This window comes from Oncorhynchus masou, chromosome 1 (assembly GCF_036934945.1).
Source record: "Oncorhynchus masou masou isolate Uvic2021 chromosome 1, UVic_Omas_1.1, whole genome shotgun sequence".
In the NCBI taxonomy this organism is placed as follows: Eukaryota; Metazoa; Chordata; class Actinopteri; order Salmoniformes; family Salmonidae; genus Oncorhynchus; species Oncorhynchus masou.
Window position 1 is genome coordinate 46,070,622 of NC_088212.1, and position 25,286 is coordinate 46,095,907.

The 25,286-nt window shown below is 41.4% G+C and overlaps 2 protein-coding genes across 2 annotated transcripts in view; both read right to left on the reverse strand.

The window, feature by feature from the left end:
- Positions 1-331: 331 nt before the first annotated feature.
- lrrc74b (leucine rich repeat containing 74B) lies at positions 332-16,887 on the reverse strand. The gene is made up of 11 exons (XM_064987219.1): positions 16,652-16,887; positions 16,104-16,305; positions 12,968-13,110; positions 12,110-12,242; positions 11,260-11,466; positions 4,011-4,120; positions 3,461-3,576; positions 3,126-3,204; positions 2,790-2,885; positions 2,546-2,662; positions 332-2,351 (listed from the first exon to the last, which is right to left on the reverse strand). Exons 1-10 carry the CDS (start codon positions 16,811-16,813, stop codon positions 2,546-2,548), a joined length of 1,365 nt encoding a protein of 454 aa, XP_064843291.1. The 5' UTR covers positions 16,814-16,887; the 3' UTR covers positions 332-2,351.
- A 604-nt stretch (positions 16,888-17,491) lies between these two features.
- The window catches only part of nos1 (nitric oxide synthase 1 (neuronal)), a 67,979-nt gene continuing 60,184 nt past the window's right edge, over positions 17,492-25,286 (reverse strand). The window contains exons 24-29 of the mRNA XM_064972927.1: positions 24,094-24,181; positions 23,605-23,726; positions 23,201-23,349; positions 22,061-22,255; positions 21,223-21,341; positions 17,492-20,662 (exon numbers count right to left, since the gene is read on the reverse strand). Of these exons, the coding sequence (XP_064828999.1) occupies positions 20,647-20,662; positions 21,223-21,341; positions 22,061-22,255; positions 23,201-23,349; positions 23,605-23,726; positions 24,094-24,181 (689 nt within the window). The 3' untranslated portion in view covers positions 17,492-20,646. The remainder of the gene's footprint in view (positions 20,663-21,222; positions 21,342-22,060; positions 22,256-23,200; positions 23,350-23,604; positions 23,727-24,093; positions 24,182-25,286) is intronic.

Sequence of the window (25,286 nt, forward strand, 5' to 3'; positions counted from 1 at the left end):
TGTACTATAAAATTGATGGCTCTCCTATTGTTACCACATTGCCCAGTCATATTCAAGGTTAGAACTACTTTTATAGGGGTTGGTGCTTCTAGCATTGATTTGCATTTTGATAACATATCTACAGTATTTCACTTTTTTATATGTACGGTATTGCTTACTAGGTGTTGTCCAATGAATTCTGTATTCACTCCGTCTTCAAATCAGGGTTGATTGGAAAAAGCTGTTCAAAAGAGGACATTGACGAAGGCCATGCAGCCAAAATGCATCTGAGTTTTTAATCTTTGTTTCCATTGAACATGCCATACAAATACATTTTAATTAACTGTATGAAGAGAGAGCCTTGGTCTTCCTTTCTTTTTGACATACGTAGATTTGTTGGCCAATTTCCTCCACCCTCCATGCACTCTTCAAATAGCCTAAATTCCATGTCAGTGACAGGCTGTTAAGTTAAAACCAGGACTCGAATTGACGGGGTATGAGAGGGTATGCCATAGGCCTACCTCTTATTAAAGAAAATGCAAAAAGAACAGGCACATTGTTAGTTTAAGATTTTGCAAAAATGTTATAATGTGATCAATAACAGCACTTTGGTCCGCAATGCTTTATGCTAGAAACAAGCTGTAAAATACACCGGAAAGACATGAATGCATATGGGTGATATCATTGTTTAATTTCTTTGACATTCAGAGACTGAGCTACAATCTTTTATAGCCGAGGAGACAGAACATGGTTGCTTGGGAAGTAATCTAATTCTGTCACTATCAATTGATTAAGCTATTTACATTCTGTACAATAGAAGATGTTTAAACTCAGACAGCTTTTAGAAAACACTTGTTACCTCTGTTGGGTTAAGCCAAGGAAGAAGAGGAACCAGCAGTTAAAGCTTACATTTGTCTGTGTCGGTCGGCTTACTGTCTGGGGTGGAAAGGCGGGCCTACTGTCTGGGGTGGAAAGGCAGGCCTACTGTCTGGGGTGGAAAGTTAGGCCTACTGTCTGGGGTGGAAAGTTAGGCCTACTGTCTGGGGTGGAAAGGCGGGCCTACTGTCTGGGGTGGAAAGGCGGGCCTACTGTCTGGGGTGGAAAGGCAGCCCTACTGTCTGGGGTGGAAAGGCAGGCCTACTGTCTGGGGTGGAAAGTTAGGCCTACTGTCTGGGGTGGAAAGGCAGGCCTACTGTCTGGGGTGGAAAGGCAGGCCTACTGTCTGGGGTGGAAAGGCAGGTCTACTGTCTGGGGTGGAAAGTTAGGCCTACTGTCTGGGGTGGAAAGGCAGGCCTACTGTCTGCGGTGGAAAGTTAGGCCTACTGTCTGGGGTGGAAAGGTAGACCTAACTTTTGAAACTGCCATGCTCAGATTCCTTATGACATTTCTGATTTCATTATTTGCAAACAGGGAGAGTTTCATTGCAAATAAGACACACTGATTTGGCATTGGAGGAATATGATAAGATGAACACATAAGGCCTATCTCTCTGTCTATTCTTAGCCTGTAATTTCAGTAATTTGTGTGGTATTAAAAAATATTTTGTAAATACAGTATGTAAAATTATGCAGAATTGCATGACAAAAAGCAATTTTTTATCTCAGACCTGGAAATACAATGATAGATCAATTCAATACTTTTCCCACCACTACTGTGGTCCATAGTGGTCTGTGAACCCACAATCTTCTGGCCCCCAAGCCATGTGTTGCCATGAAATGCTTACAGGACTAAGAACAGTTTCTAAAACGGCATAAGGCTCTGGTCTGTCCAAGAAGTGAGGTAAGGATGTTCTTTGCTATCCACTTTATGTTTTCATTATTCTTTTGGGTATAGGGGAGGGTCACTTGTTATTTTTCAAACGTCTAGGGAGGGTTTAGGTCAAATAAACTTCGCTGAAGGGATGGCCATCCATTTTCATCTCAGAGAGGTCCGATTTTCTCTATCTAATTACAAATAACATTCACACCCTGATTGGAGTGCCCAGGATTTTGTTTACTATATACCGTCTACCCCTGAGTCCAGGTTGAAAATATGAGTGTGATGGTCTGGAGGGTAGGCCCTATTATCTGTACACATTGTCCAACACAGACCATATAGAAATGTACACAGTACAGATTGGATGTGAAAGCATTATATAATTTATACAGATCATGATGTTCCCAAAAATGCAATACCCATTTCCACAAGCTAAGATGTAAAGTAGAAGTACTGTAGTTCTTCAATACAATTGACAAGTTGTCTTGGTGCTGTAGGTGAGAAAGGTTGTCAATGCATTGTGCATTCAATTCACCTAGAATTCATAAACATCTGATATTCCAGATGCTTTGCTGTCTTGAAGAAAGTATTTCCTCTTGATGGGTCAAACCAGGCCACTAAGGAAATAAAAAATAAAAACAAAACTGTATTAGTCTAACAACTATTAACTTGTTTCATTCAGACTCCCTTCATGGTTGGTGATTCTCTCTAATAGAACAAACCATTGTAATGTTTCACTGCTTTGCAAAAACAATATAGACTTTGGGTAGTTGCTTGGTAATGCAAAGTAATCAAATGGAAAACCTCTCACTTAGGCCTTTGGTTTTCTGAATGTGTCGATTCTTCCTCCATGTTTGACTCTGATGTTTGGGAATATGTCTTTTAAGGCAACGTACAAATCCTCAAAGTCCTGATTCACTGTTATGTCCTAGAGGTTATAGTATATAGAGACACACATTATCAGGTGAGTGGCTTTGCATCAATAGGTAGGTGGTGTGTTGTGAAAGGGTCATTCATCCAAGTGACAATAACACAAGTGAAAATCCATGACCTACAGAAAAGTCCAGGCACTCCATAGCTGATTCTGCGTTTCCCTGGATTGCTTTCAGGACTCCGTAACACCCGGCAGTCTGTATAGGATTCCTCCCCATCTGACCAAAGGCAGGTCAATTAACATAGAATCACCAAAGATAACACTGGCAGATATTAATAGACATAGTATCAAGTATCATTTTTTGTCTTTCTACAACCTTGTTTTTGGGGCTGCTTCTTGGGTGTTCATCTTGAAAAATATAGTGATGAGCCATTTTATCCCACTTTTACCAATTTCTCCCTCACGCATATCCCCCACTGCTTTCCATACTACAGCCAATCTCTTTTTTCTGACTTACATTGAGTTTTTTTATTGTCTTGTTTACTTTGAGGCCCATAGTGAAGCGGATCGCACCTTCAGGGGGTATTCGATTGTTACTGTGGGAGATATAAAAAAAACAATAAGAAGCAATATAAAACTGTTGCCTTTCAAAGGACGTCTTCTCACTTTGATATGATAGCAGTTATCTTGTAGAAAGTTTTGCAAACAAATTTCAACAGGTCATCCGTCGAAATAAAAAGCTTTACGCCGTACCGTACTGCCTATATTAGGACCATCTGCTTAATAACTTTTAATGTTAATTAAGAAAAGTGTATAAGCATTACAAGCAAATACAGGCAAAAACCTTTGTACCTTATATTGAGGTCCTCTAGAGTGTTGTTGTCTTTGAGAGCCTCTCCTAAAGCTACGGCTCCATCCTTACCCAGGCCGTTGTAAGACAGATCCAGTGTTCTGAGGAATATGTTGGCCTGGGACATTACAAGTGAATGGTATTATTACAAACTATTTCACAGTACTCCGGAACAGAATATCTGATTTAACTGAGCTAATTTAGAGTTTCATGAAATCATTTGAACAAGATCAGATACTGTAGATGTTATCTTGGCAACCCAGAACCAAAATCTAGTGCCAGAGCTTGTAAGTCTGTCCACAAGAGATTAGATGAAAAGCAAAGTTTTATCAAATATCATACTGTATAAATGGGTTGAAATGATCTATTACAAAGGTTATTATGTCTTGTGTAAGAGTGTCTGCTAAATAACTTAAATGTAAATGTGTTAACCTCAGGCATTCACAAAGTGGGGACTAGGTATGTTACTGCAAAGCCGCCTGAAATCAACAGATACCTATCTATGTACTAAACCTAGATTTCATAACATGTACGCTAGGTTATATGATTTACCCCAAGGCCTTTAGCCAGAGCCACCGCTCCTTTCCCACGTATACAGTTCCAGGCCAGACTCAAGGATTTCAGCCCTGTGTTCTCAGCGATAGCATGTCCCAGGACCTGACCTGATGAGAGAAAAATAAGCTGTGTCTCAATAGTCTTAAGTGGCCTCCTCAATGGCCTCCTCAGTTTTATGTGTCCCCCTTGTCTCCTCTTCTTGTCGCCTGGAAGCAATATGGTGGATCCCTACCACTACCAGGAATTTGCTTTCACCTGTCCACCTTTCTTTTCTGTCAGTGTATATGAAGGAAAGGAGAGAAGGAGAGGAATGCCACTTTAAATGGAGATGCACCCCAAGAGAGTGGATTATCCTCATTGAGAAGTAATGCATTTCTATCACAATGATCATATCTCCTTTCAACACATATAATTCACTGTTATAGACAGTGATGGCTCTCTATTTACCTAATTTTGCTCTGTGGAAAGGCAATAACAGTCAAGAAAAATGAATAAAATGTCAGTGTATCTTCAATGACACTGTTAATCATTATGGGTCAATATTCAAGACTGGTGTTCCTATGACAACGATCACAACGTATGAGAAAATGATATATAATTTATTAAATCAGTGATGGAAAGAGTACTAAGTGTCTGATATGAGTGTATGATTCAAAACTAATACACACGGATCCTTTTAGAAGAGACAGTGAAGATAATACGAACACACACACTACCCCCTCCACCCACACTTGGAAGACACTTCCCATGTGGAAAAAAACATTTTATGTATATTTCTCAAGAATTAGAATTATACTAAAATGGTATTTGAATTAGAATTCCTGTATTTTCTTTACATAAAAAGTGTATTTATAATGTATTTCAAGTATTCTTTTGCAACTACACTTCCACTTATTAACCACATCAGCTATTGTAAGTAGGCACGTAAAGGTCACCTTGATTGAAGCAGTTGTGGCCATAGCTACAAATTAGTGATGGGTCGTTCGCGAACGTGTTGGCTCTAAGAGCCGGCTCTTGTAGGTGAACGTTGGGAGCCGGCTCACATATCAGAAGAGCCAAATCTTTTTATAAAAATATAAAAAATATTAAGATATGAATAATCAAAAAATTTAAATGAATAGAATTAACTAATTCAAAGAATGAAAAAATAAATAAAATAATATAGGCCTAAATGCTCAAGCGCACGCATTCGTTCTGACTGTCTGCTCAGACTAACAGCCTCACCTGTTGTTCCTGTCAATCAGACACAGTGTCAACCAATGAACCAAAGAAGGAGGGATGACTGAGCCAATTCACTCATAGTCACACACTTAGCAGCCGAGGAGAGAGAGGAAGGCCAGCTGTGAAAACAACAGCTGGAAAATTAGTCGGAAGCACAGTAGCATTTGGATGCAATTTAATAATGTAGACAATGTTAGAGCACGGTGTAGAATTTGCCAAAACAAAATCTCATATAAAGCCAGTTCTACGCACAGCCTACACCGGCAAACTGTGCACCCAACTTTGAAGCTAGTTGTAGCGGAGCTTCGAGAAACTAGCGGGCCTCCTAGTGATAGTGGTGGAGCCAGCACCTCCACACGTGGAGATGTATCCACTCAGTCAAGTAGGCCTACTCCGCGACCCACAGCAACACAGTCTTCTATGGACCGGTTTATGCCAAAGTCTGTCTGTAGCAAAACAAGGCCAAATTGATATTGCATTGGCTAAAACGATTGCCACCGATTTCCAATCATTTTCGATCATGGAGGACAGAGGTTTAAGAAATTATAGGTTTAAGAAATCCAACGTACACAATTCCAAGCAGCAAAACCCTTTCAAAATCACTTATTCCACAACTGTAAGAGAGCACACAGGCTTCAGTGTGGGAAAGAGTCCAAAAAGCTACTGCAGTTTGCATTACCACTGACTGCTGGATATCAAGGGAAACCACTTCTTACATGTCGGTTACATGTCACTTCATTGAAGATTTTTCTATGTCTTGCTGTCTTCTGGTCTGCTTTGTGTTCAGCGACAGACACCTCAGAGAACTTGGCAGAGGAACTGTTGAGAGTGGCCAGAGAATGCCAAGTAGATGGAAAAGTGGTCTGTTGTATTAGCGACAATGCAACTAACATAACCAAAGCCATGAAAATGTTCAAATGGACCCATCATCCATCTCTTGCCAACACAATCAACCTGATTGTAAGAGATGCTCTGAAGGTGATGAAGCCCACTGTGGACAAAGTGAAAGCAGCTGTGGAATACTTCCACAGGAGCACAGTAGGTGCTGAAAAACTAAAGTCTACACAACTCCGGATGGGGATGCCTGAGCTGAGGACTAAACAAGACTGCACTACAAGGTGGAATTCAACATTTTATATGTTGAAGTGGTTTCTTGAGTCAAAGTATGCCATCATCTCTACCCTGACCCGTGTCAATGCACCTGTTGATGCTCTGACCCAAGAGGAATAGGAGGTGGTGGAGGAGGTGTGCAGAGTCCAGGAACCCTTTGAGCAGGTCACTGTGGAGAGGTACAGTAAGCAGTTCTTACTACATCATTATTTAATCCAGTATTATATATGTTTATGAGCAGTAGATGAGAACGTAGTATCAGTAGACAAAACATGAACTAATAAGTTACTGTTCTTTTTTCAGCTATGTGACAGCCTCAAATTATATTCCTGTGACAGGGTCTGCAGCGAATCACAGCCAGCCGCTAAAGAGAAGCAAATGTAACCACAGGACATGCGACACCCTATTTTCATCAATGGACAGAAAGTTCCACAGAATGGAATATAATCACGTGCTATCAGAAACCGCTGCACCTGACCCCAGGTTTAAGAAGTTAGCCTTCAGTGATGCCAGAGCGATTGATGAGGCTCTTCAAAGAATAACCACAGCAGCAGGGAGGGACAGCCCCAGCAGTCAGTTGGCTCAGGCACCAGAGCAACAGGATGAAGAGGGATCAGATGGAGCAGAAGCACCAGCACTAGTGCCACAAACGTCTGCTGTTTGGATGCTGTTTGACGAGAGAGCAACTGGGGATGCTGCACGAAGGAATCCCTCAGTAGATGCCATAATGGAGATCCGATCCTATTTGGAGGAGCCCCCTCCAAAGATCTGCAGATCCTCTGAGCTGGTGGAAGAACAAGGCCTCTGTCTACCCACGGCTTACTAAAGTCATGACAGGGAGACTGCATGGTGGCCACATCAATTCCCTCTGAGAGGGTCTTCTCGAAAATGGGACAAATAATTACTAAGAGAAGAAACCGCATCAGCCCCTCAAGTGAGGCAGCTTGCATTTCTGAATGCAAAACCCTCATAAAAGTAAAATATGGTCAGCATTGCTGTGTGCTGCTGGCTATAACATGGCACTAAAGAAGAGAGAGAAAAGAGGGACCAGTTTAATGATTTAAGTGTGTTGCTGCAGTTTTGTACATTATTTATTTTTCTTTGATATGGTGCAATATTCCATTATTATGTTGTTCAGATTGTATTAGTTTTGAATGGTTAGATTTATATGCACTTTGTTTATATACATTAAAAATATATACTTTAAAGCAAATGTTTAATATCATAATTTTTCATAACAAACCAATGCATTTTTAAATACATTGTGGGTAAGGTAGTGTATGGTTTCATTTAATTATTAATTATCAAGAAGATGAGCCAACCACACCTGCTTACTGAAAAGATCCAAACTTCCCATCTGTACTGTAAATCACAAAGTGCACCATTGGGATTTCACTCTTTAGTTGTTCATATTACGGTAATACATTTACATTTTAATAAAATATGCAATATATAAGGTGTAATTAAAAGTACAACATTATTAAGTTTGAAAATGAACATCAAAACATTTAAATAAGCTAAATATGAGGAACAAGATCATGTAATAAATCAAAACATCAGTGGCAGAAAGGGATGCTGGGTAATATGCAAATTATTATGCACATGTATTAATCTGAAACTACAGTGCCTTGCAAAACCATTCATACACCTTGGATTTCTTCACATTTTATTGTTACAAATTATTGTTAATTGTAATTTTTTCCTTCAACAATCTACCAAAATACTCCAATCTCAAAGTCGAAGATTTCTCCCCCCAAAAATTGTAAAGATTGATAGAAATTAAATCACTTCAAATGTATTTAATTGTATTTTATTTGGTCAACAATCTACACAAAATACTTTAATCTCAAAGTGGAATATTTCTCTAAATAAAATTGTAAAGATTGATAGAAAATAAATAACTAAAATATAGTCGTTGCACAAGTATTCAACCCCCGGAGTCGATACATGTTAGAAACACCTTTGGCAGTGATTACAGCAGTGAGTCTTCTTGAGTAAGTCTTTGCGAGCTTTATACACCTGGATTGTGCAATATTAGCCCTTTATTATTTTCATAAATCTTCAATCCCTGTAAGATGTTGGTGCTCATGGCTATACAGCAATTTTCTAGTCTTGCAATAGATGTTCAATCAGATTTAAGTCAAAACTGTAAATTGGCTACTCAGGACCATTCACTGTCTTCTTGGTGACTGTAGATTGTGTTCTGAGTTATTGTCCTACTGAGGTGACTTCCTGTCCCAGTGTCTGTTGTAAAGCAGACTGAATCAGGTTTTCCTCTAGGATTTCTCCTGCTCTTAGCTCAACCCGTTTCTTTTCTTCCGGAAAAACTAACAAGTATTTGCCGATGTCAAGCATACCCATACCATGATGCAGCCGCCACCATGCTTTAAAATAAGGCGGCAGTTACTCAGTGATGTGTTGTTGGATTTGCCTCAAACATAAGGCTTTGCATTTAGGCTTTTTCAATATTACTTCAGTGCCTTGTTACATACAAGATATATGTTTTGGAATATTTTTATTCTGTATATTTATATTCTTCTTTTCACTCTGTCATTGAAGTTATTCATTGTGGAGTCACTACAATGTTGTTGATTCATCCTCAGTTTTCTCCCATTACAGCCACTGAACTCTGTAAATGTTTTACAATCACCAATGGCCTCATGGTAACATCCCTGAGCAGTTTCATTCCTGTGCTGCAGCTCATTTCAGAAGGTCCTACTCGTCTTGTCTTTGATGTGTCTGGGTCGTTTAATACATAATCCACAGCATAATTATTAACTTGACCTTATTAAAGAGATATTCAATGTCTGATTTGATATTGTTACCGATCTACCAATCACTGCCCTTTTTATGAAGCTTTCGAAAGGCTCCCTGGTCTTTGTAGTTGAATATGTGCTTGAAATTCAATACACGACTGAGGGACCTTACAGATGTTGTATGTATGGGGAACAGAGGAAGGGTTAGTCATGAAAAAATCATGTCAATCCCTATTATTTCACACAGAGTCAATGTAACATATTCTGTGATTTGTTAAGCCAAATTTGACTCCTGCAGTAATTTAGGCTTGCCTAAACAAAGGAGCTGAATACTTATGCAATGACTATATTTTAGTTATTTAATTTGTATTAATCTTATTTTGTATTATTTTACTTTGACTTTGACATTGCAGAGTATATTGAGTTCGTTGTTGACAAAAAATAACAGTTTTATCAATGTTAACGCCACTTTGTAACGCAGTAAAATGTGAAGGAATCCAAGGGCTATGAATGCTTTTGCAAGGCACTGCCTACTTACTGTACTTGATCACTCACAGAGTTTCATAAAACAAATACAAAATATGCTTCAACTTAAAAACAGTGTGTATTTTCAATTAATATAATAAATTACAATTAGTGTTTGAAATTTAAGTACAGTTTTAATGAGTGTGTTTAAGTTTAATGTATATTTCTAGTGTACTAAAAGACTGAAAAAAACTATGAATATAAAGTACACTTTTAATAAGTGTATGGAAGTGCAATGATATTATATTTATAGTATATTTCAGATATACTAGAAAAATACATCTCGTATTTGAAGTATATTATTATAATTTTTTTGTATTGTAAAAATGTGTATATATTCAATTTCTCAGGCCTTGCCTTAAGCCCCACGGTCTGGTTTGTCATTTACTCTGCGTCAGGTAAAGGTTTTTGTTACAAATCTCATCCACAACCACATCCTAATTGAGTGGGCTCATAATGAAGGAGATTTCTTGACCTTTGAATGCCACAATCTGCTACAAAATATGTGGTCTGTGTCTAGCCGCTCTGCATCAATATGTCACCACCGGTGTGTGTCTGTGTGTTTCATAAACTCACTGGCTGCAGTCTTTTCAGTTGTCTGGAACAGATTTCAGTTGTCTGGAACTGTTTTCTACGCCCCACTGGATAGCGATAAACTGATACATTCGAGCGATTGATAAGGGCATTTAGAGCTTGAAATTGAAGTGATTCACTTTTGTTGGGAGTTATAGTGGATTACTTGAATTTGTTTATCTTACATGCAAGTGCTGTGAACTACACCAGAGGTGACTGTAAAGTGGAGGTTGTTATCCAGTATTCTTTAGAAAAATATCTATAATTTCTCTGAGACCCTCAATGAAATGAACTTCTTGAATGGAAAACAAAATCCTCTTCCAAGAATAAGAAGACGTCATGTTGTTTAGGGCCTATATTGGAATTTGTTATGCTCTTTCAAAGTGTCTCAAAACAGCCCAACTTTATGTCTTAAGATGTCTCAATACATCTTAAGACGAAGGTTACGGCTGGGTATGCTTTTTACAACATTTCATAATCATAAACTGGGTGGTTCAAGCCCTGAATACTGATTGGCTGACAACCATTGTATATTAGACCGTGTATCACAGGTATGACAAAACATTTACTTTTACAGCTCTAATTACGTTGGTAACCAGTTTATAATAGCAATAAGGCACCTTGGGGGTTTGTGGTTTATGGCCAATATACCACACCCCCTCGTACCATATTGCTTAAATGCACAATTCCTCTCCAATTACCACCTCACCCAATCCAAGACACACAACTATTAAATGCTGTACCTCCCATGGGTACCCTACCCAAACTCTTTCCCTCTCTGTCACCTCTTCATGCCCAGTGTATCCAACCCCTAATGTACTGTATGTATGTAAGCCCAGGGTTTTGGTTAGATAGAAACACTACTACAACCCTACAGTGTCTCCCATCATGTTGTGGCTAAGGTCTCTCTCTCTCACTCTCACTCTCACTCTCTCTCTCTCACTCACTCACTCACTCACTCACTCACTCACTCACTCACTCACTCACTCACTCACTCACTCACTCACTCACTCACTCACTCACTCACTCACTCACTCACTCTCACAGTGCCCAAACCCTACCTGCTGCATCTCCTATGGTGTTGTGACTGAGGTCTAGGGTCTCCAGCTTGGTGTTGGAGGTCAGGGTCTGGGCCAGGTGTTGTGCGGCCCGGTCAGCCAGCTCGTTCCCAGACATGCTGAGTGAGACCAGTGTGGTGTTCTCTTGCAGCATACTGGACAGGGTCTGGGCACCACACTCCCCCAGCCTGTTCTCCCCCAGGTCCACCTCTGAGAAGGAGACACACATGTCACAGAGAGGTCTGAGGTCATACAGGGTTAGAGTAGAGCAGAAGGTTGAGTTAGTTGTTGTTTGTGAGTATCTGTCCTATCCTCTTATATGGTATAGGTTGTCATTAATGTATTCATCCTGTTGTAATGTTGTCCGCATGCCACATTATAAAGATTATTCAATTGATTTGTATTTGTTGAAACCACTTTGTTCTCTCATCAAAGCTGCAATATTTAAAATCGAATGTAATCGAATTAGTCATCTGCCATCTTTTGTTCAGGTGAGATACATCACCTTAAAGCATCACATTCCACTTTCGTTGGCAGCAGTTAACCTAGTATTCTAATAGCAGTGTCATTAAGGCATTGTGAATGACATTTATTAGTTCTGAATTAGAACCATTGGAATTGTGGTTGTGAATTTAATGACACACTCAGTGGTGAAACAATTTCTCCCTTGGATCATGAACTGTGTACGGAGCTTGCTGCTAGCTAGACACTGACTGAATGTTAAATAGGTCCCTAGGTGTCAAGGCACGACAAGGATGGCAGTGAGTGAGGTCGGCGCGCGGATGGGTGTGGGTGGCACCGCCGCCTTCCTGAGTCCCCTGGGCCTCGGATTGGAGGTTGGTGGAGTGCCCACCTGTGATGTAACAGTTCTCCTTTAACATCTCGGCCATGGCAGCCCCGCCAGTCCCTTCCATGCAATTATCCCTGAGGTTCAGCTTCAGGAGGGAAGTGTTGGTTACCAAGGAAACCGCCAGTGCTTTGGTGCCCTACAGAACACATTTCACACAAAGACTATTTAGTTTGTTTCTCTCTCTCTCTTTTCTCTTTTTCTCTCTTTCGTCTCCTGTTGTTTTTCCCCCCTCTTTTTAAAAAAAATGGAAATAGGTTGTGCTCTCGAGAGCAGGTGTGTGCATGTATGTGTGGGTTTTTGCCTCTTTTACCAGGTACCTATTATGAAAACTCCTCACCCATCTAATGGGTGTCAGAATGACCTTGTTCTTTATTGAAGGACCTCTCATATCCGCTAGGCTTTTGTTGCACAGTTTAATAATAAAAGAGATGCTCCATGGTTTAGACTAATGAAGCAGACAGAGGTCACATGGAGGGAGGCGTGGGTTCAGGGAATGAGACAGTCTAAGAAATTATAGTTTTGCCTGGCTCAAGAGAGAGTACATGGCTGTGCAGATGATATGAAAGATACCTTTTACCTTAGCTTCAGGCTCCAGTCAGCCAGCCGTATCAGTACATTTGGTGTTAAATAGTATGCAGAACATACAACTATCTACTTAGCATTTAGATAATAAGCATATGGCTGGCAACTGTGGTTTTTCAGTGCTGTTTTAAGTGCACAGCTTTTGCAGATGCAAGGTAGCGTTAGCCTCAATGATACAGAGTTAAGTAAAGAGTAACTGAATGAGGGAGCATGAGGGAGAGACCGTGGAAGGGAAACTTTTTGCATTATTAAACAGGGCACTGGCCTGGTCAGTCTTACCTGAGGCCCGAGGCCATGGTGCATCATGGTTAGCTCAGTATTGCCCATGTGTTTCAGGAAATAGGATACAGGGACTACGTTGAACATTCTACACGCCTCCTTGTATCGAGTCTGGCCCGTCGGGTCATACGCCTCCTTCACATCTGCAACAGAACCAAGCAGACACAATACATATACTTTAGCTGGGCTTGAATGAACTTGCCTGACACAATGTCTCAAGTTTTAAGTAGAATATAAACACACGGGAAGTAGAAGAAGGTAAGTATGTTTCAGGGTCAGTGCCAATACCATATTTATAATGTGAAGGGATACTGGAGTGGAAGGGGAAGATATGTTTAGAGGTAAGGTGGCTAGGCATCAGGATACATGATAAACAGAGTAGCAGCAGCGTATATGATGTTTCTATGTGAGTGTGTGTGTGTGTGTGTCTAGATTCAGTAGGAATGTGTGTGCGTGTTATGTGTGTGAGCAAATGAAGTGTGTGTGTGTGTATTGGAATGTCAGTGTGAATGAGTGAGTGTGTAGAGTGAGTATGTGAGTGTGCATAGAGTCAGTGCAAAAATACAAAATGAAACAGAAGGGTCAGTGCAGACAGTCCGTGTAGCCATTTTGTTTGCTATTTAGCAGTCTTACGGTTTGGGGATAGAAGCTGTTAAGGAGCCTGTTGGTGTCAGAGTTGTTGCTCTGGTATCGCTTGCTGTGCGGGAGCAGTGACAACAGTCCATGGCTTGGGTGGCTGGAGTCTTCAACAAATTCCCGGGCCTTCCTTTCACACTGACTCATATGGTCCTTGACGGCAGGGAGTACTGATGGGCTGTCCACACCACCATCTGTAGCACCATGCAATCAAGGGGGATGTAGTTGCCATACCAAGCATTGATGCAGCCAGTCAAGATGCTCTCAAAGGTGCAGCTGTATAACTTTTTGAGGATTTGCTTGAGTGTGGACCATTTTATGTCCTTAGTGATTTGGACACCGAGGAACTTGAAGCTCTCGACCCGCTCCATTGCAGCCCTCCCTCTCCCCCTCCCCCCATTGCCTGTAGTCCACAATCAGCTCCTTGATCTTACTGACATTGCGGGGGCGACTATTTCCTGGCACCACTCTGCCAGGTCACTGACCTCCTCCCTGTAGGCTGTCTCATCGTCGCCGGTGATTGTGTCATCAGCAAACTTGATGATGATGTTGGAGTCATGTGTGGCCATGAAGGCGTCGGTGAACAGAGAGTACAGGAGGAGACTAAGCACACACCACTGCGGGGCCCCCGTGTTGAGGTTCAATACGGCAGAAGTGATGTTGCCTGGTGTTGGCCCATCAGGAATTCCAGGATCCAGTTGCAGAGGGAGGTGGTCAGTCCCGGGGTCCCAAGCCTGTTGACGAGTTTGGAAGGGACTATGCTCTAATCAATTAACAGCATTCTCACATAGGTATTCCTCTTATCTAGGTGGGCTAGGGCAGTGTGGGGTGCAATTGAGATTGCTTCGTCTATGGATCTGTTGGCGCGGTATGCAAATTGGAGTGGGTCTAGGGTGGGTCTAGGGTGTCTAAGATTGGGTGTCTAAGTTGATGTGTGCCATAACCAACCTTTCAAAGCACTTCATGATTACAGATGTGAGTGCTACAGGGTGGTCGTCATTGTAGCAGGTAGCCTTAAAGTTCCTGGGAACAGGAATGATGGTGGTCAGCTTGAGATGGGGATCACAGACTGGGACAAGGAGAGGTTGAAATGATTGTGAATATGCCTACCAGCTGTTCTGTGCATGCTCTGTGAACGTTCCCTGTGATACCGTCCAGCACCACCGCCTTACAAGCATTGACCTGGACAGACACATGCAGCGGGCGTTTGAACCTGTGTAATAGGATTCTACCTTGTTCCTATATTGTCCTCTTGCTTGTTTGATGGCTCTGCGAATGTTGCAGCGGGACATCTTGTACTTGTTCGTATCCTCAGCCGTAGCCCTGTCCTTCAGTTTAGCACCAACCTCAGTGTTAATCCAGGGCTTTTGATTGGGGAAGGGGTGAACCTTCACTGTGGGGACGTCAGCGATGCATTTCCTAATGAAGCTGGTGACGGCGGTGGTTAGCTAGTTGATGCTATTGGCGGAGTCCTGGAACATATTCCAGTCAGCGCTAGCAAAGCAGTCTTGTAGCGCAGCATCCGATTTAGAGGGCAATTTCTCAACAGAGTGCATCACGGGCGCTTCCTGTTTGAGCTGCTGCTTGTAAACAGGAAGCAGGAGTATAGAGTCATGATCTGCTTTGCCAAAGGGGTGATGAGGGAGGGCCTTGTACTCTTGTTTGTGGGTAGAGTAACAGCGTTCTAGGACTTTATCACCTCTAGTGGCGAAGGAGATGTGTTGATGGAAGTTGGGCATTGTGTCTTAATGACGCAGAATTCAATTCACCGCCAACAAGGAAAGCAGCCTCCAGAGGCAAGGTTTTCTGCTTGTTTATAGCCTAGTACAGCTGTCAATGTGACTTTGGTCTTTAAAGTCCCATGCGGTTGATTTCACCACATCTGGGGACTGGGTGGTGGGTTCTCGCTCATTCATGAACCAGATGGCCTTCACTTATGGTGAAAGAGGCCTTACTACAAAGCTTAGATGAAGTCATTAAGATGCAGAACAGGAATATATGTTTGAGCAGGAGTGTGTGTAGGTGTTTGTTTCTGCCATCCCTTCAACTGATCAGTAGGAAAGGCGAAGAGGGGGAGGGGAAGTGAGATGGAAAGAGAGAGAGAGAGAGACTTATTGGGACAGTTGCTCATGTTCAATGCATGATCTAAATATGATCAACTGATCACAGTGGGGGCTTCAGAAATAAGATGAGGTTTATTTTCTATGAAAGAGTGAGAGGGAATATGAAATTGTAAACGATGTCTTTCCAGAAAGTGTGAGAGAGAGAGAGAGATACAAACAGAAAGAGCATGTGAAAGTGTGATGATCTATCAGAGATGAAAAGGTTCATGTCAAACACGACTCATCAGTTAGCCATTTCTCAGAAATGAGAGTGGCACACCACACGCACGCTCTGTCCCTTAGCTCTCGTACACCTTTTATCAGAACTTGTGATTCACCTACCTTTCTCTCAATCTCTCTTTTATTAAGAACTCAAATGGCTATGATGTGCTACCTACCTCCCAGCTCCAAGTCTGTGTCATAGTCCTCATCTGCAGCTGTGATGACACATTCCTTCCCCCTCTCCTGTGAGTCTCCATCGCCAACTCCACTGCCCTCTTCTTCCTCCTCCTCCTCCTCCTCCTCCTCCTTTCTCTCACCCCTGACTGACACCTCCCCCTCAGGGCTAGAGTGGCGGCCGGACCCTGACCGGGTCACTGTCTGCAGCAGGGAGTGGGAGAGAATGTGACTGAAGCTCAAAGAAAAGACACTCGGATCATACTGTAGCAGCTGGATTTAGAATAACAATGGAGACATCCCTGTATTAGAGATGTACTGTAAGTACAGGGCAGCATAACTCAAACTCTCGAGAGCTGTAGTACGCTGGTATTTATTCATGCCTTTTAACCAGAGGCGAATCAAGCAAACCAGTAGGACTGTGTCCCTCAAAGTGGATATTGACAAACGTAAAAGACAAGTGACAAAAAAAACATTTTCCAGTGGCACACTACCAAATCTATATCCTCCATCTATTAATCTCTCAAGTCAGATCCACCTGCTCATTTACCTGTTGGTCAACACTTCCCCTACTGAAAGCTTTCCTGGGTCTGCTGGGTGGTCGGCTCCCTATCCCACCCAGCTGCGCTCTCTCGCTCTCCGTCTCCGCGTCATCATCCTCCAGCACAGACGGCAGCAGGGACTCTTTGGCCAACTTCTTCCCAACGACCATGGTTCCAACACAATGGACTTGGCTTGTCTTCCACCCAATATATGTTGCTGCTTGTAAGCTTTCCCAGGTAGTTTTGCCAGTTTGAATGTGCTGATGTAAATCTAAGTGTGTTAGAAATCAGTGCAGTAAACTTTTTGGCTGCTGCCACAACATACCTTGCTCAGTAGGAGGGTCAACCTAGTAAAAACTATTGACTGGCAAGCGATTCAGCTAATTAGGAAGTTGTGGGCTTTTCACTCTGGCTCACACCCACCAATCCACAGGAGGCTGAGGTCACAGGGGCTGATTTAATGTTGGACTAATTTACTTTGTTGTTAGGTTACCATGGTGCTGGATTGTATCTCTAGCTGAGTGCCACTGCCTACACTTTGCATCTCGGTGCCTGTATTGTACCAGAGTCCCTACCCTGTTGTGAAGGCTTTGAGAATGAGAAGAGCAGGAAGCGCACAGAGCTGGCTAGATTGCAGTAATTATAAATCAGTTCAACACAGCAAAAGGCACAGGACATGGATTGTACACAGTAGATCTCCTATGTATACTTCATCTTTGAAACTGCCTGAGCGCAGGTAACGCTCAACAACAATCCAAGCTGACCTTAAACTTCACTATCCACATCTCACTCATTGTTGGTCCCATGACACTAGTTTTAAAAAACGAATGAAAATACAAAACACGGTATTGACATACTGTTAATCTTTTTTTTTTATTAAGTAAATGCAAAGTTCCTTGCAGTATGCATTAAAATGGAAACCACCAAGGTTGATCAATTCCACACCAAGGAGCATATAGCAGAGGCTGTTTGGGTTGTTGGAGTTTAGCAGCAGCGATACAAACACAGAAACCCCTTGAGCACATCAACCGTCTGTCCCATCACACTGTATGGATGGATGGAGTCACAGTCGTAATGAGTGACACAGTGCTGGTAGGTAGACAGAGCTTTTTTTTCTTTTTTTTTTAAGAGGACAGAGGTACAGTACATCATGCATTCAGCTGGTGCTGTGGTTTTTCCCGTGCCTAAAGGATATCAGGGAGACCACTGTAGTCCTTGTTTGCTTTATTATGGGTTATTTTTTACCAAGCAAAAGAGACATAACAATAATAATAATTCAATAATCAAAATACATTCTTAGAAAAAGTTAGTTCAAATAGTTTTGTTTTTGTCTTAGTATATATGTTATATTTATATATTTTTGTTTTGCTTGTTTGTGTTTGTTTGTTTGTTGTTGTTGAACGTTTTACAGAGTTTTGGCAGCCCTCATTTCAAATCCACCAAAACCTGCTTAAACAAATTAATGTGGAAGAAGAAAACATTCAGCAAGAGGAACAATTAAACAGGTTTGCCTATTTATCCCCAAACAAAACCAAAAAAGTTCCCCCATTAAAAACGTACTCTATATGCGCCAGTAAGTAGCAGAGAGATAGAACACAGAAAGCCATTAAGTTTCAATCATGCTGGTGGCCATTTTAGTTTGGAAACAAAGGAAGTACTTAAGGAAGAAAAGAAAATCCACAGGTTACTGCAGAGTTGGTTACCACAAAACGTTAATGACATGGTTTAGAATAGAAACAGCAGCCCTGCAAAGGCATGGCCTTCAAATGATGCTCAGTGAAAAGTGGGAAACGAAGTAAAAACAGTGCTTTGACACGAGCTTGCGCCGAAAACCCATCAGCAATAAACATATCATTTTAATTAAGATATCATCCTCAACCTTATTTAATAATTAAGTAAACTCAACATAGTTGAATTGTAATGACAACAATCAAACGCAATGACCTGTATGATCTATTTCTTGACCTTGAGAATGCAATCAGAATTGTTTGGGTTTGCAGAGGGCACACATGCTGTAGCATTCAAGGTTGGTGTGTGTGCAGGGGGGAGGCAGAAGGAAGGTTCATTTACTTCTCAACAAAGACAAAGAACATGCGAGGGTATTAAGTGGATGGTTCCAGCGAATGGAGAATGCATGCAGACAAATACATTTTGTTTTTCGCAAAAAGTACTTTAGTATTTTGTAGTGGTTATCACACAGCATTCATGGACGCATGCACGCACACACACAGCACTTGATAGACCTTCAGACAGGTGTCAGGTCTCAGGGAGGAGAGGGGGAGCTGTGGCAACATCACAAGTCATGTGGGCAGGCAGTTGGAGGTGGTGGCAGGGAGAAAGAGGGATAGAGTTACTGAGTGAAAGACCGAGAGACGGACAGAGAGAGGCAGACAGACATGAAGGAACGATAAAACCATAAAGCAACACTCATCTACCCCTGCACTGATGTCAACATGAGATTTCTGCTGTTTGAGATTTCTTCTATTCGAGATTTCTGCCTCGTGGGATTTACGCCACTCTACCCTAAATCCAGATCTGATAAGACAAGACACTGCAGGGTTCCTTTACATGGATAGTTACATACAGATAGCCATGTATGAAACTCTGCTTACATGGAAGGTTATAATGGTGGTAAAAATGGAGATTGCAAGGATATGGTAATGGTTGGTCAAGGAGAACCAGCAAAGTATAGCAACCCAACACCCAACCTATTGATTAATTTGAAATCATGAATCTGTTAGTTCTTCTTTCCCCATTGTAAATACTATGCAAAGTACTTTCAAGCCATTAGACAGCACCCCAATACCTCAGCATTTGGTCTTAGCGAATAAATAGGAAGGCAGTCAGATGTACCATGGACTTTTCCTTTGATAATACTGTATACCATTTATAAGATGCAGAGCCCTCTAGATTATACGCAGTTGTTTTTGTGTGTAATATACTTAAATATTGGTTATGAGAATGTATACAAGAGATACACATGCATAGGCTTTCCCATGGCATGACAGGACATTTCAAACATTTCAATGGCTTTCGTCCACATCTATATGCAGTTACTGTTGTGAAACCAGACCACAAAATGGCGAGACAGGCATATTATATTCTGACAGGCAGGCGGAGAGACAGACAGGCAGGAAACAGAGAAAGCTGACAAGAGGGGCAGATGCATTTTAATGGACTTTCAAGGAGAGTCTGAACACTATTGTAGTTTTGGATGACCGTGTGGCCGGAAGATTGAGGTTATAGGTTAACCAAATCCAGTTAATAGTTATTCACTGCTCTCCGAGCATAGCCTGTCTGTATCTAGTTATCTCCCTCTTTCATTCTCTCCATCCCTTTCTCTCTCTCCCACACTCTTACAAAAACTTTAAAAAATTAAAAATGAAAAAATTAAAATAAAAACTGGAATCTCAGTTATGAACAATACACACCAAAGCAGGCTAGACCAGCTCTGACTGACGTGGGTTTGGCCTTGTATACACTGAAATGCACCAGAGTCAGTTGGTTGGGAATGGAACTTAAACTGATTCGCCAATCAAAGCATTGTGACCTTGTTTCCAGGTACCACAAGTAGTCCTGCAAAGTATAAAAATTTAGCAAAAGGTTTTGACTAACATTAAATAGCTAACAAACAGTATGATATATTTATTAACTAATATTCTCATCTTGCTCATGCATCAACAAAGTGGCAGGTATAATACTGGGTGCACATTATGACGCATAATGAAATCAGAAAGTAATCAATTTAACAAAACATCAATGTTCTTGTAAAATAAAATATTTCAAACGTTACTACAGACTAAGTGCAGAGCCTGACTGACCATGACGAAGCAGAACTGGTATAAAAGAGAACAAAAACAAACCCAAAGATATTCTTTACAGTACAAAACTTGGCACAGTATTATCGAACAGCTGTAGTGTCACTCGTTTCCCTGCTCCACTGCTGCATATGGCCCTTCCAATTGGTCCACATCATAAAGATCCGGAAGCCCCACTTATGGTTCTACGAGCAGAACACCCTGACAGAAACAGAGAGAGAGGGCAAGCGAGAGAGAGGTTACAGGCATTACTCATCCAGCTCACTTAGTAACAAGGGTTTTTTGATCACAACACTGAGAAATTCAAGTGACATTTCACACAGAACCACTGTGGCTGGCCAATACAAGCCGCCATACGTTATTTTGCAGCTTTTTAATGAGGCATTGTGCAAGTCAGCCTTAATTCTCCACTCCTCTTATGACAAGTGTATATGAATAAAAAAAGGAGGCTCTTATCTTTAAAAGCACAAACGCAGAGTGAGTGGAGAACATAACAGAGCCCCTCGCTAACACTGCAATCCGGTTAGGTGAGTTGGAGCCCTTTTCAACTGATTTCTATGGTTACCCGTTCTGCATTTTGAAAACGGTCATAAATCAAACCAGAGGCTGTATCTCCAGTGTATCTACAGCTTTGCAGGTCCCTCCTACAAGTATGGCACAAACATGCAAAGACATCAAAGACGTCTTGGCGACAATTGGTCACTGTGAAAGAACGAGAAGGGAACAGAATGGAAGCTGTGGGGGGAAAACTCTAGACTCACTCGTCAGAGTCCTTTTTGCTTTCCTCGATGAAGGCGATGGATTCTGAACGCAGTCGGTTGGTGACCTCATAGGTACGCAGCGTGACACCGAAGATGTCCTCGTGATAACGGTTCTCGTCCTGCGAGGAGAGATGATAAGATTTGTGAGATAAGATGGGCACAGAATGATACAATAGGCACAGAATGATAAAATAGAGAAAGTGAGGTTAGTTGGGCACAGGAAGATACCATTGATTCAGTGTGGTGAGCTGTGGACAGATAGAAAAGACAGATACAGTGATGTGTCACTACACTGTCACTGTGCAGTACAGCATTGCCTTCAAAAAATGGTTCAATCGCCAAGGCTTGGCGATTGGTTGATCAATCATTAGTTGATCAATAAATTGGACATTTTATGTTGCAGGCAGCGCTTTTAAAATGTGTTTGATTATATACCCCCTCTGCTTAGTCAAAAGTGACCAAGCCATTTTGCTCATGTGGCCCTTCGATTTCAATATTTTACGTACAGTATGCAGTCTGTACAGTTGGTTGTCTGGTGGTTTAAATGGCTTATTAAAATCTTTGAAAGTTGTGTTTTTGGTTTCCCTTTCTTTGAGTCATTAAATGTAAGAGCCGTCCTTTCAGTTCTCTTTTGAATCCCACTGAACAAAACTCTGAATGCGTCGGTCACATTCTGAAAATCATCCACAAGTAGGTATTAAGGAGTGCAGTCATCTCAAAAAGTGAACATTCCAAGGTCTAAATCTAAATCGCTTGACTTAGTTACTTTGTATGTTTTGTCCGTCAGGTTGGTTAGTTTGTTAACAGTGTACAATATAGTGAAGCATATTGTCCCTACTCGGAGTTTGCTGATGTAGAACCCAGCGTCCTCCAGTGTCATGTTTCCCTGCAATTTGATGATCTGCTGGACGGTCTTGAGGACATCCCCGGCCATACCCACGTCCCCACACACATAGATGTGTCCTCCCTCCTCCCTCAGACACTGGTACACAGTCTCTGACAGCTTCTCACGAAGCACATCCTGCACATATTTCTGTGTCAGAGACATAGGGGAAGAAAGAGATCGAATGAGAGAGATTTAATAAAATCATATAGAGAGATTTAACAGAATCATATAGAGAATTAACAGGGAGAGAAAGATACAGGCTCATAGACAGTTGAAGGCAATGAACAGATTGTAGTGATTGTGTGTTGGGGTTGAGGATAGTTGTGCATAAAATGGTGCTCCATGTGAGGAGTGAAGGGGAAACAAAAGGGATACACAATTCATAAATCCACATGCACACATACATCTCCCACATGACCTCTGTCTGTGTTGCTGTGTCTTTACTGTCAGAGACACATTTTCGTGTTTAACCCTCAGGTGCATTTTTGTCCCTGATGAAATCTAATTAGCATAATAAAACATCCCCATAAAAATCTGTTTAAGCTAAAGATGTTTTTTTTGGATGAGCTGTTCTCAATCCGACACATCCTCCAATGGCAGCCTTCCACATCTGTGGTGGAATGCGGTCAAGCTACAGCGGTGTTTCACAAACCAGGAGACATCCCGAAAAAAATATAAAATTTTTTTTAATTTTTTAAATAAAATAAAATCGGTCTTCTCACCGAAAATGTATGTCGCGTCCGAACAGGTTTGCACAACAAACTAAAATAACCACTGTAAAAAGATAACACTTACAAACACGTACGCGTCAGTGATTTTGTTCTACGACCCCCTCAAGCATCACGGGACTCGTCTGACGTCGGTACCGCCGATCTGCTAACTTATGTCTGTAGTGTTCGAACAGTTTGGGCTAAACACTAATATGGGAATTATTTCAGCAATTATTTGAATTTCATTTTTGAGGGGATACCTAAAATGGGTCCTAAAATTCAAATAGCTAAATGATCCTTGGTATGACCATCTTACAACAATTCCATGCGTTAGTCCATTTAAAGTCTACGAGGCTAACTAAATCTTTAATGTTAACAGTACCTTTGGTCTACCAGGCTCTCTGGAGTAGGCTGTGTAGAGCTCTTTGAACACCTCCTTGTTCTTAGCCTGGATAGTCTCCTCCTTGTAGATGTGGTCTATCTGGGACTGCCGGCACCCAAATACCAGGATCATAGGGCAGGATTTGATCCCTACGGTAACAAACACATTACTTTGTAAGTTCAGATCCTAACTTCATCTTTCACTGAACTACAATGTTGGAGTCATCTAGACTAGTGTCTATGTATGTGTTCAAGCTCTGTAAAGTTGAATAAACACAAGTGATACTGGCAGCAGTGTGTGGGTTTTCCTTTTCTTTTAGGTCCTTATCAAATCATTTCCACACATACGTATACAAGTAAGATCAGGTGAGTAAGTGCTTTTCCTATTCTAAAATATAAACAAACCATCGCGTTCATAATCGAAAAGTTTCTGTTCCCAGAAGCTTCTGAAGGGGGCGATCCCAGTGCCTGGACCAACTAGGATACACGGAGCTCTGTGGTCCTTTGGCAATCGGAATGTAGGAGCACTACAAACAAAGTAATTTCCCCATCCAATTACAATTGAAGACATAACATTAAAAAAATACATTTACAAAATGATTGTAGAAAACACAATTTCAGCTACGAATCAGGCCATTTTTAATAGCCCTAGCATCAAAGCGTTTTTTCCTCAATGATTGTATTATACACACACACACACAGAGTCAATGTTGTATATGAATCATATACAGTGCAATCATATATTATGAATACACCATATGACAATGTTGACATTTGTTACAGTCCAAGATATTCTCCAAACCACCACAATCATAGAATTACATGTATTCCATTCAACAAGTAAAACCCATCATGCAGCAATATCACACACACACACAAAGCAACGTTTTATACCCTCTAACAAAGCAGGGGACCATTTCTTCTGCCTCTATTCTGTTGAGCCATGATGAACACACTCCATGGTGGATAGGGCCCTCTCCATCTGAAAGAGAGGCAATTGCCCATCATCCACTTTACTTGCGTACCTCCTCCTCTCCACTACGCACCACGCAAACGGACACTGAAGTAGAGTACATAAAATGCAGTTCCCTGGGCTAAAAGGGTGTTTGTCTCCAGTGTAGGCAAATGGCTAATTAAACCATCACTCTCAGCATCACGCACATCACGGAGAAAGAGAAACAGCTAGAAAGATGCTTGTCGCCCAGCTGTTTGTGTTTAATAACTGTCGGTTGAGGTAAATTGGTGCCGATTTAAGTCACGTCAAAGCATGAGAAATAATAATCTTTGTGGTTACTTACAATGTATGTAGTGTAGTAGCATGCACAAATACAGACATATAAACAGAAACCAACTAACCCAAAACCAGTAAAGCATATGTCCAAATATGGAGATCTTAGACATTATTGTCCAGTCAACCCACTTACAGTGCGTTCAGAAAGTATTCAGACCCCTTGACTTTTTCCACATTTTGTTACAGCCTTATTCAAAATGTATTAAATCACCCCCCCCCCCCTTCAATCTACACACAATACCCCATAATGATAAAGCAAAGCCAGTTTTAGAAATGTTTGCCAATTTATAAAAAAATCTAATTAAAATATCACATTTACATAAGTATTCAGACCCTTTATTCAGTACTTTGTTGAAGTACCTTAGGCAGCAACTACAGCCTTGAGTCTTCTTGGGTATGATGCTACAAGCTTGGCACACCTGCATTTGGGGAGTTTCTCCCATTTTTCTCTGAATATCCTCTCAAGCTCTGTCAGGTTGGATGGGGGGCGTCTCTGCACAGCTATTTTCAGGTCTCTCCAGAGATGTTCGATCAGGTTCAAGTCCGGGCCACTCAAGGACATTCAGAGACTTGTCCCAAAGCCACTCCTGAATTCTTTACAGTGTGCTTAGGGTCACGGCAGGGTAGCCTAGTGGTTAGAGTGTTGGACTAGTAACCGAAAGGTTGCAAGTTTAAATCCCCGAGCTGATAAGGTACAAATCTGTCGTTCTGCCCCTGAACAGGCAGTTAACCCACTGTTCCTAGGCCGTCATTGAAAATAAGAATTTGTTCTTAACTGACATGCCTAGTAAAATAA

Bases quoted from the DNA above. Each gene is read 5' to 3' on its own strand.
- lrrc74b (XM_064987219.1), bottom strand. From the start codon at position 16,813: ATGGTCGTTGGGAAGAAGTTGGCCAAAGAGTCCCTGCTGCCGTCTGTG. The intron at 16,306-16,651 runs GTAAATGAGCAG...TCCCTGCTGCAG, and splicing joins GGGGAAGTGTTGACCAACAG to ACAGTGACCCGGTCAGGGTC. The intron at 3,205-3,460 runs GTACAAAGGTTT...TATCTCCCACAG, and splicing joins CTAGAGGACCTCAATATAAG to TAACAATCGAATACCCCCTG.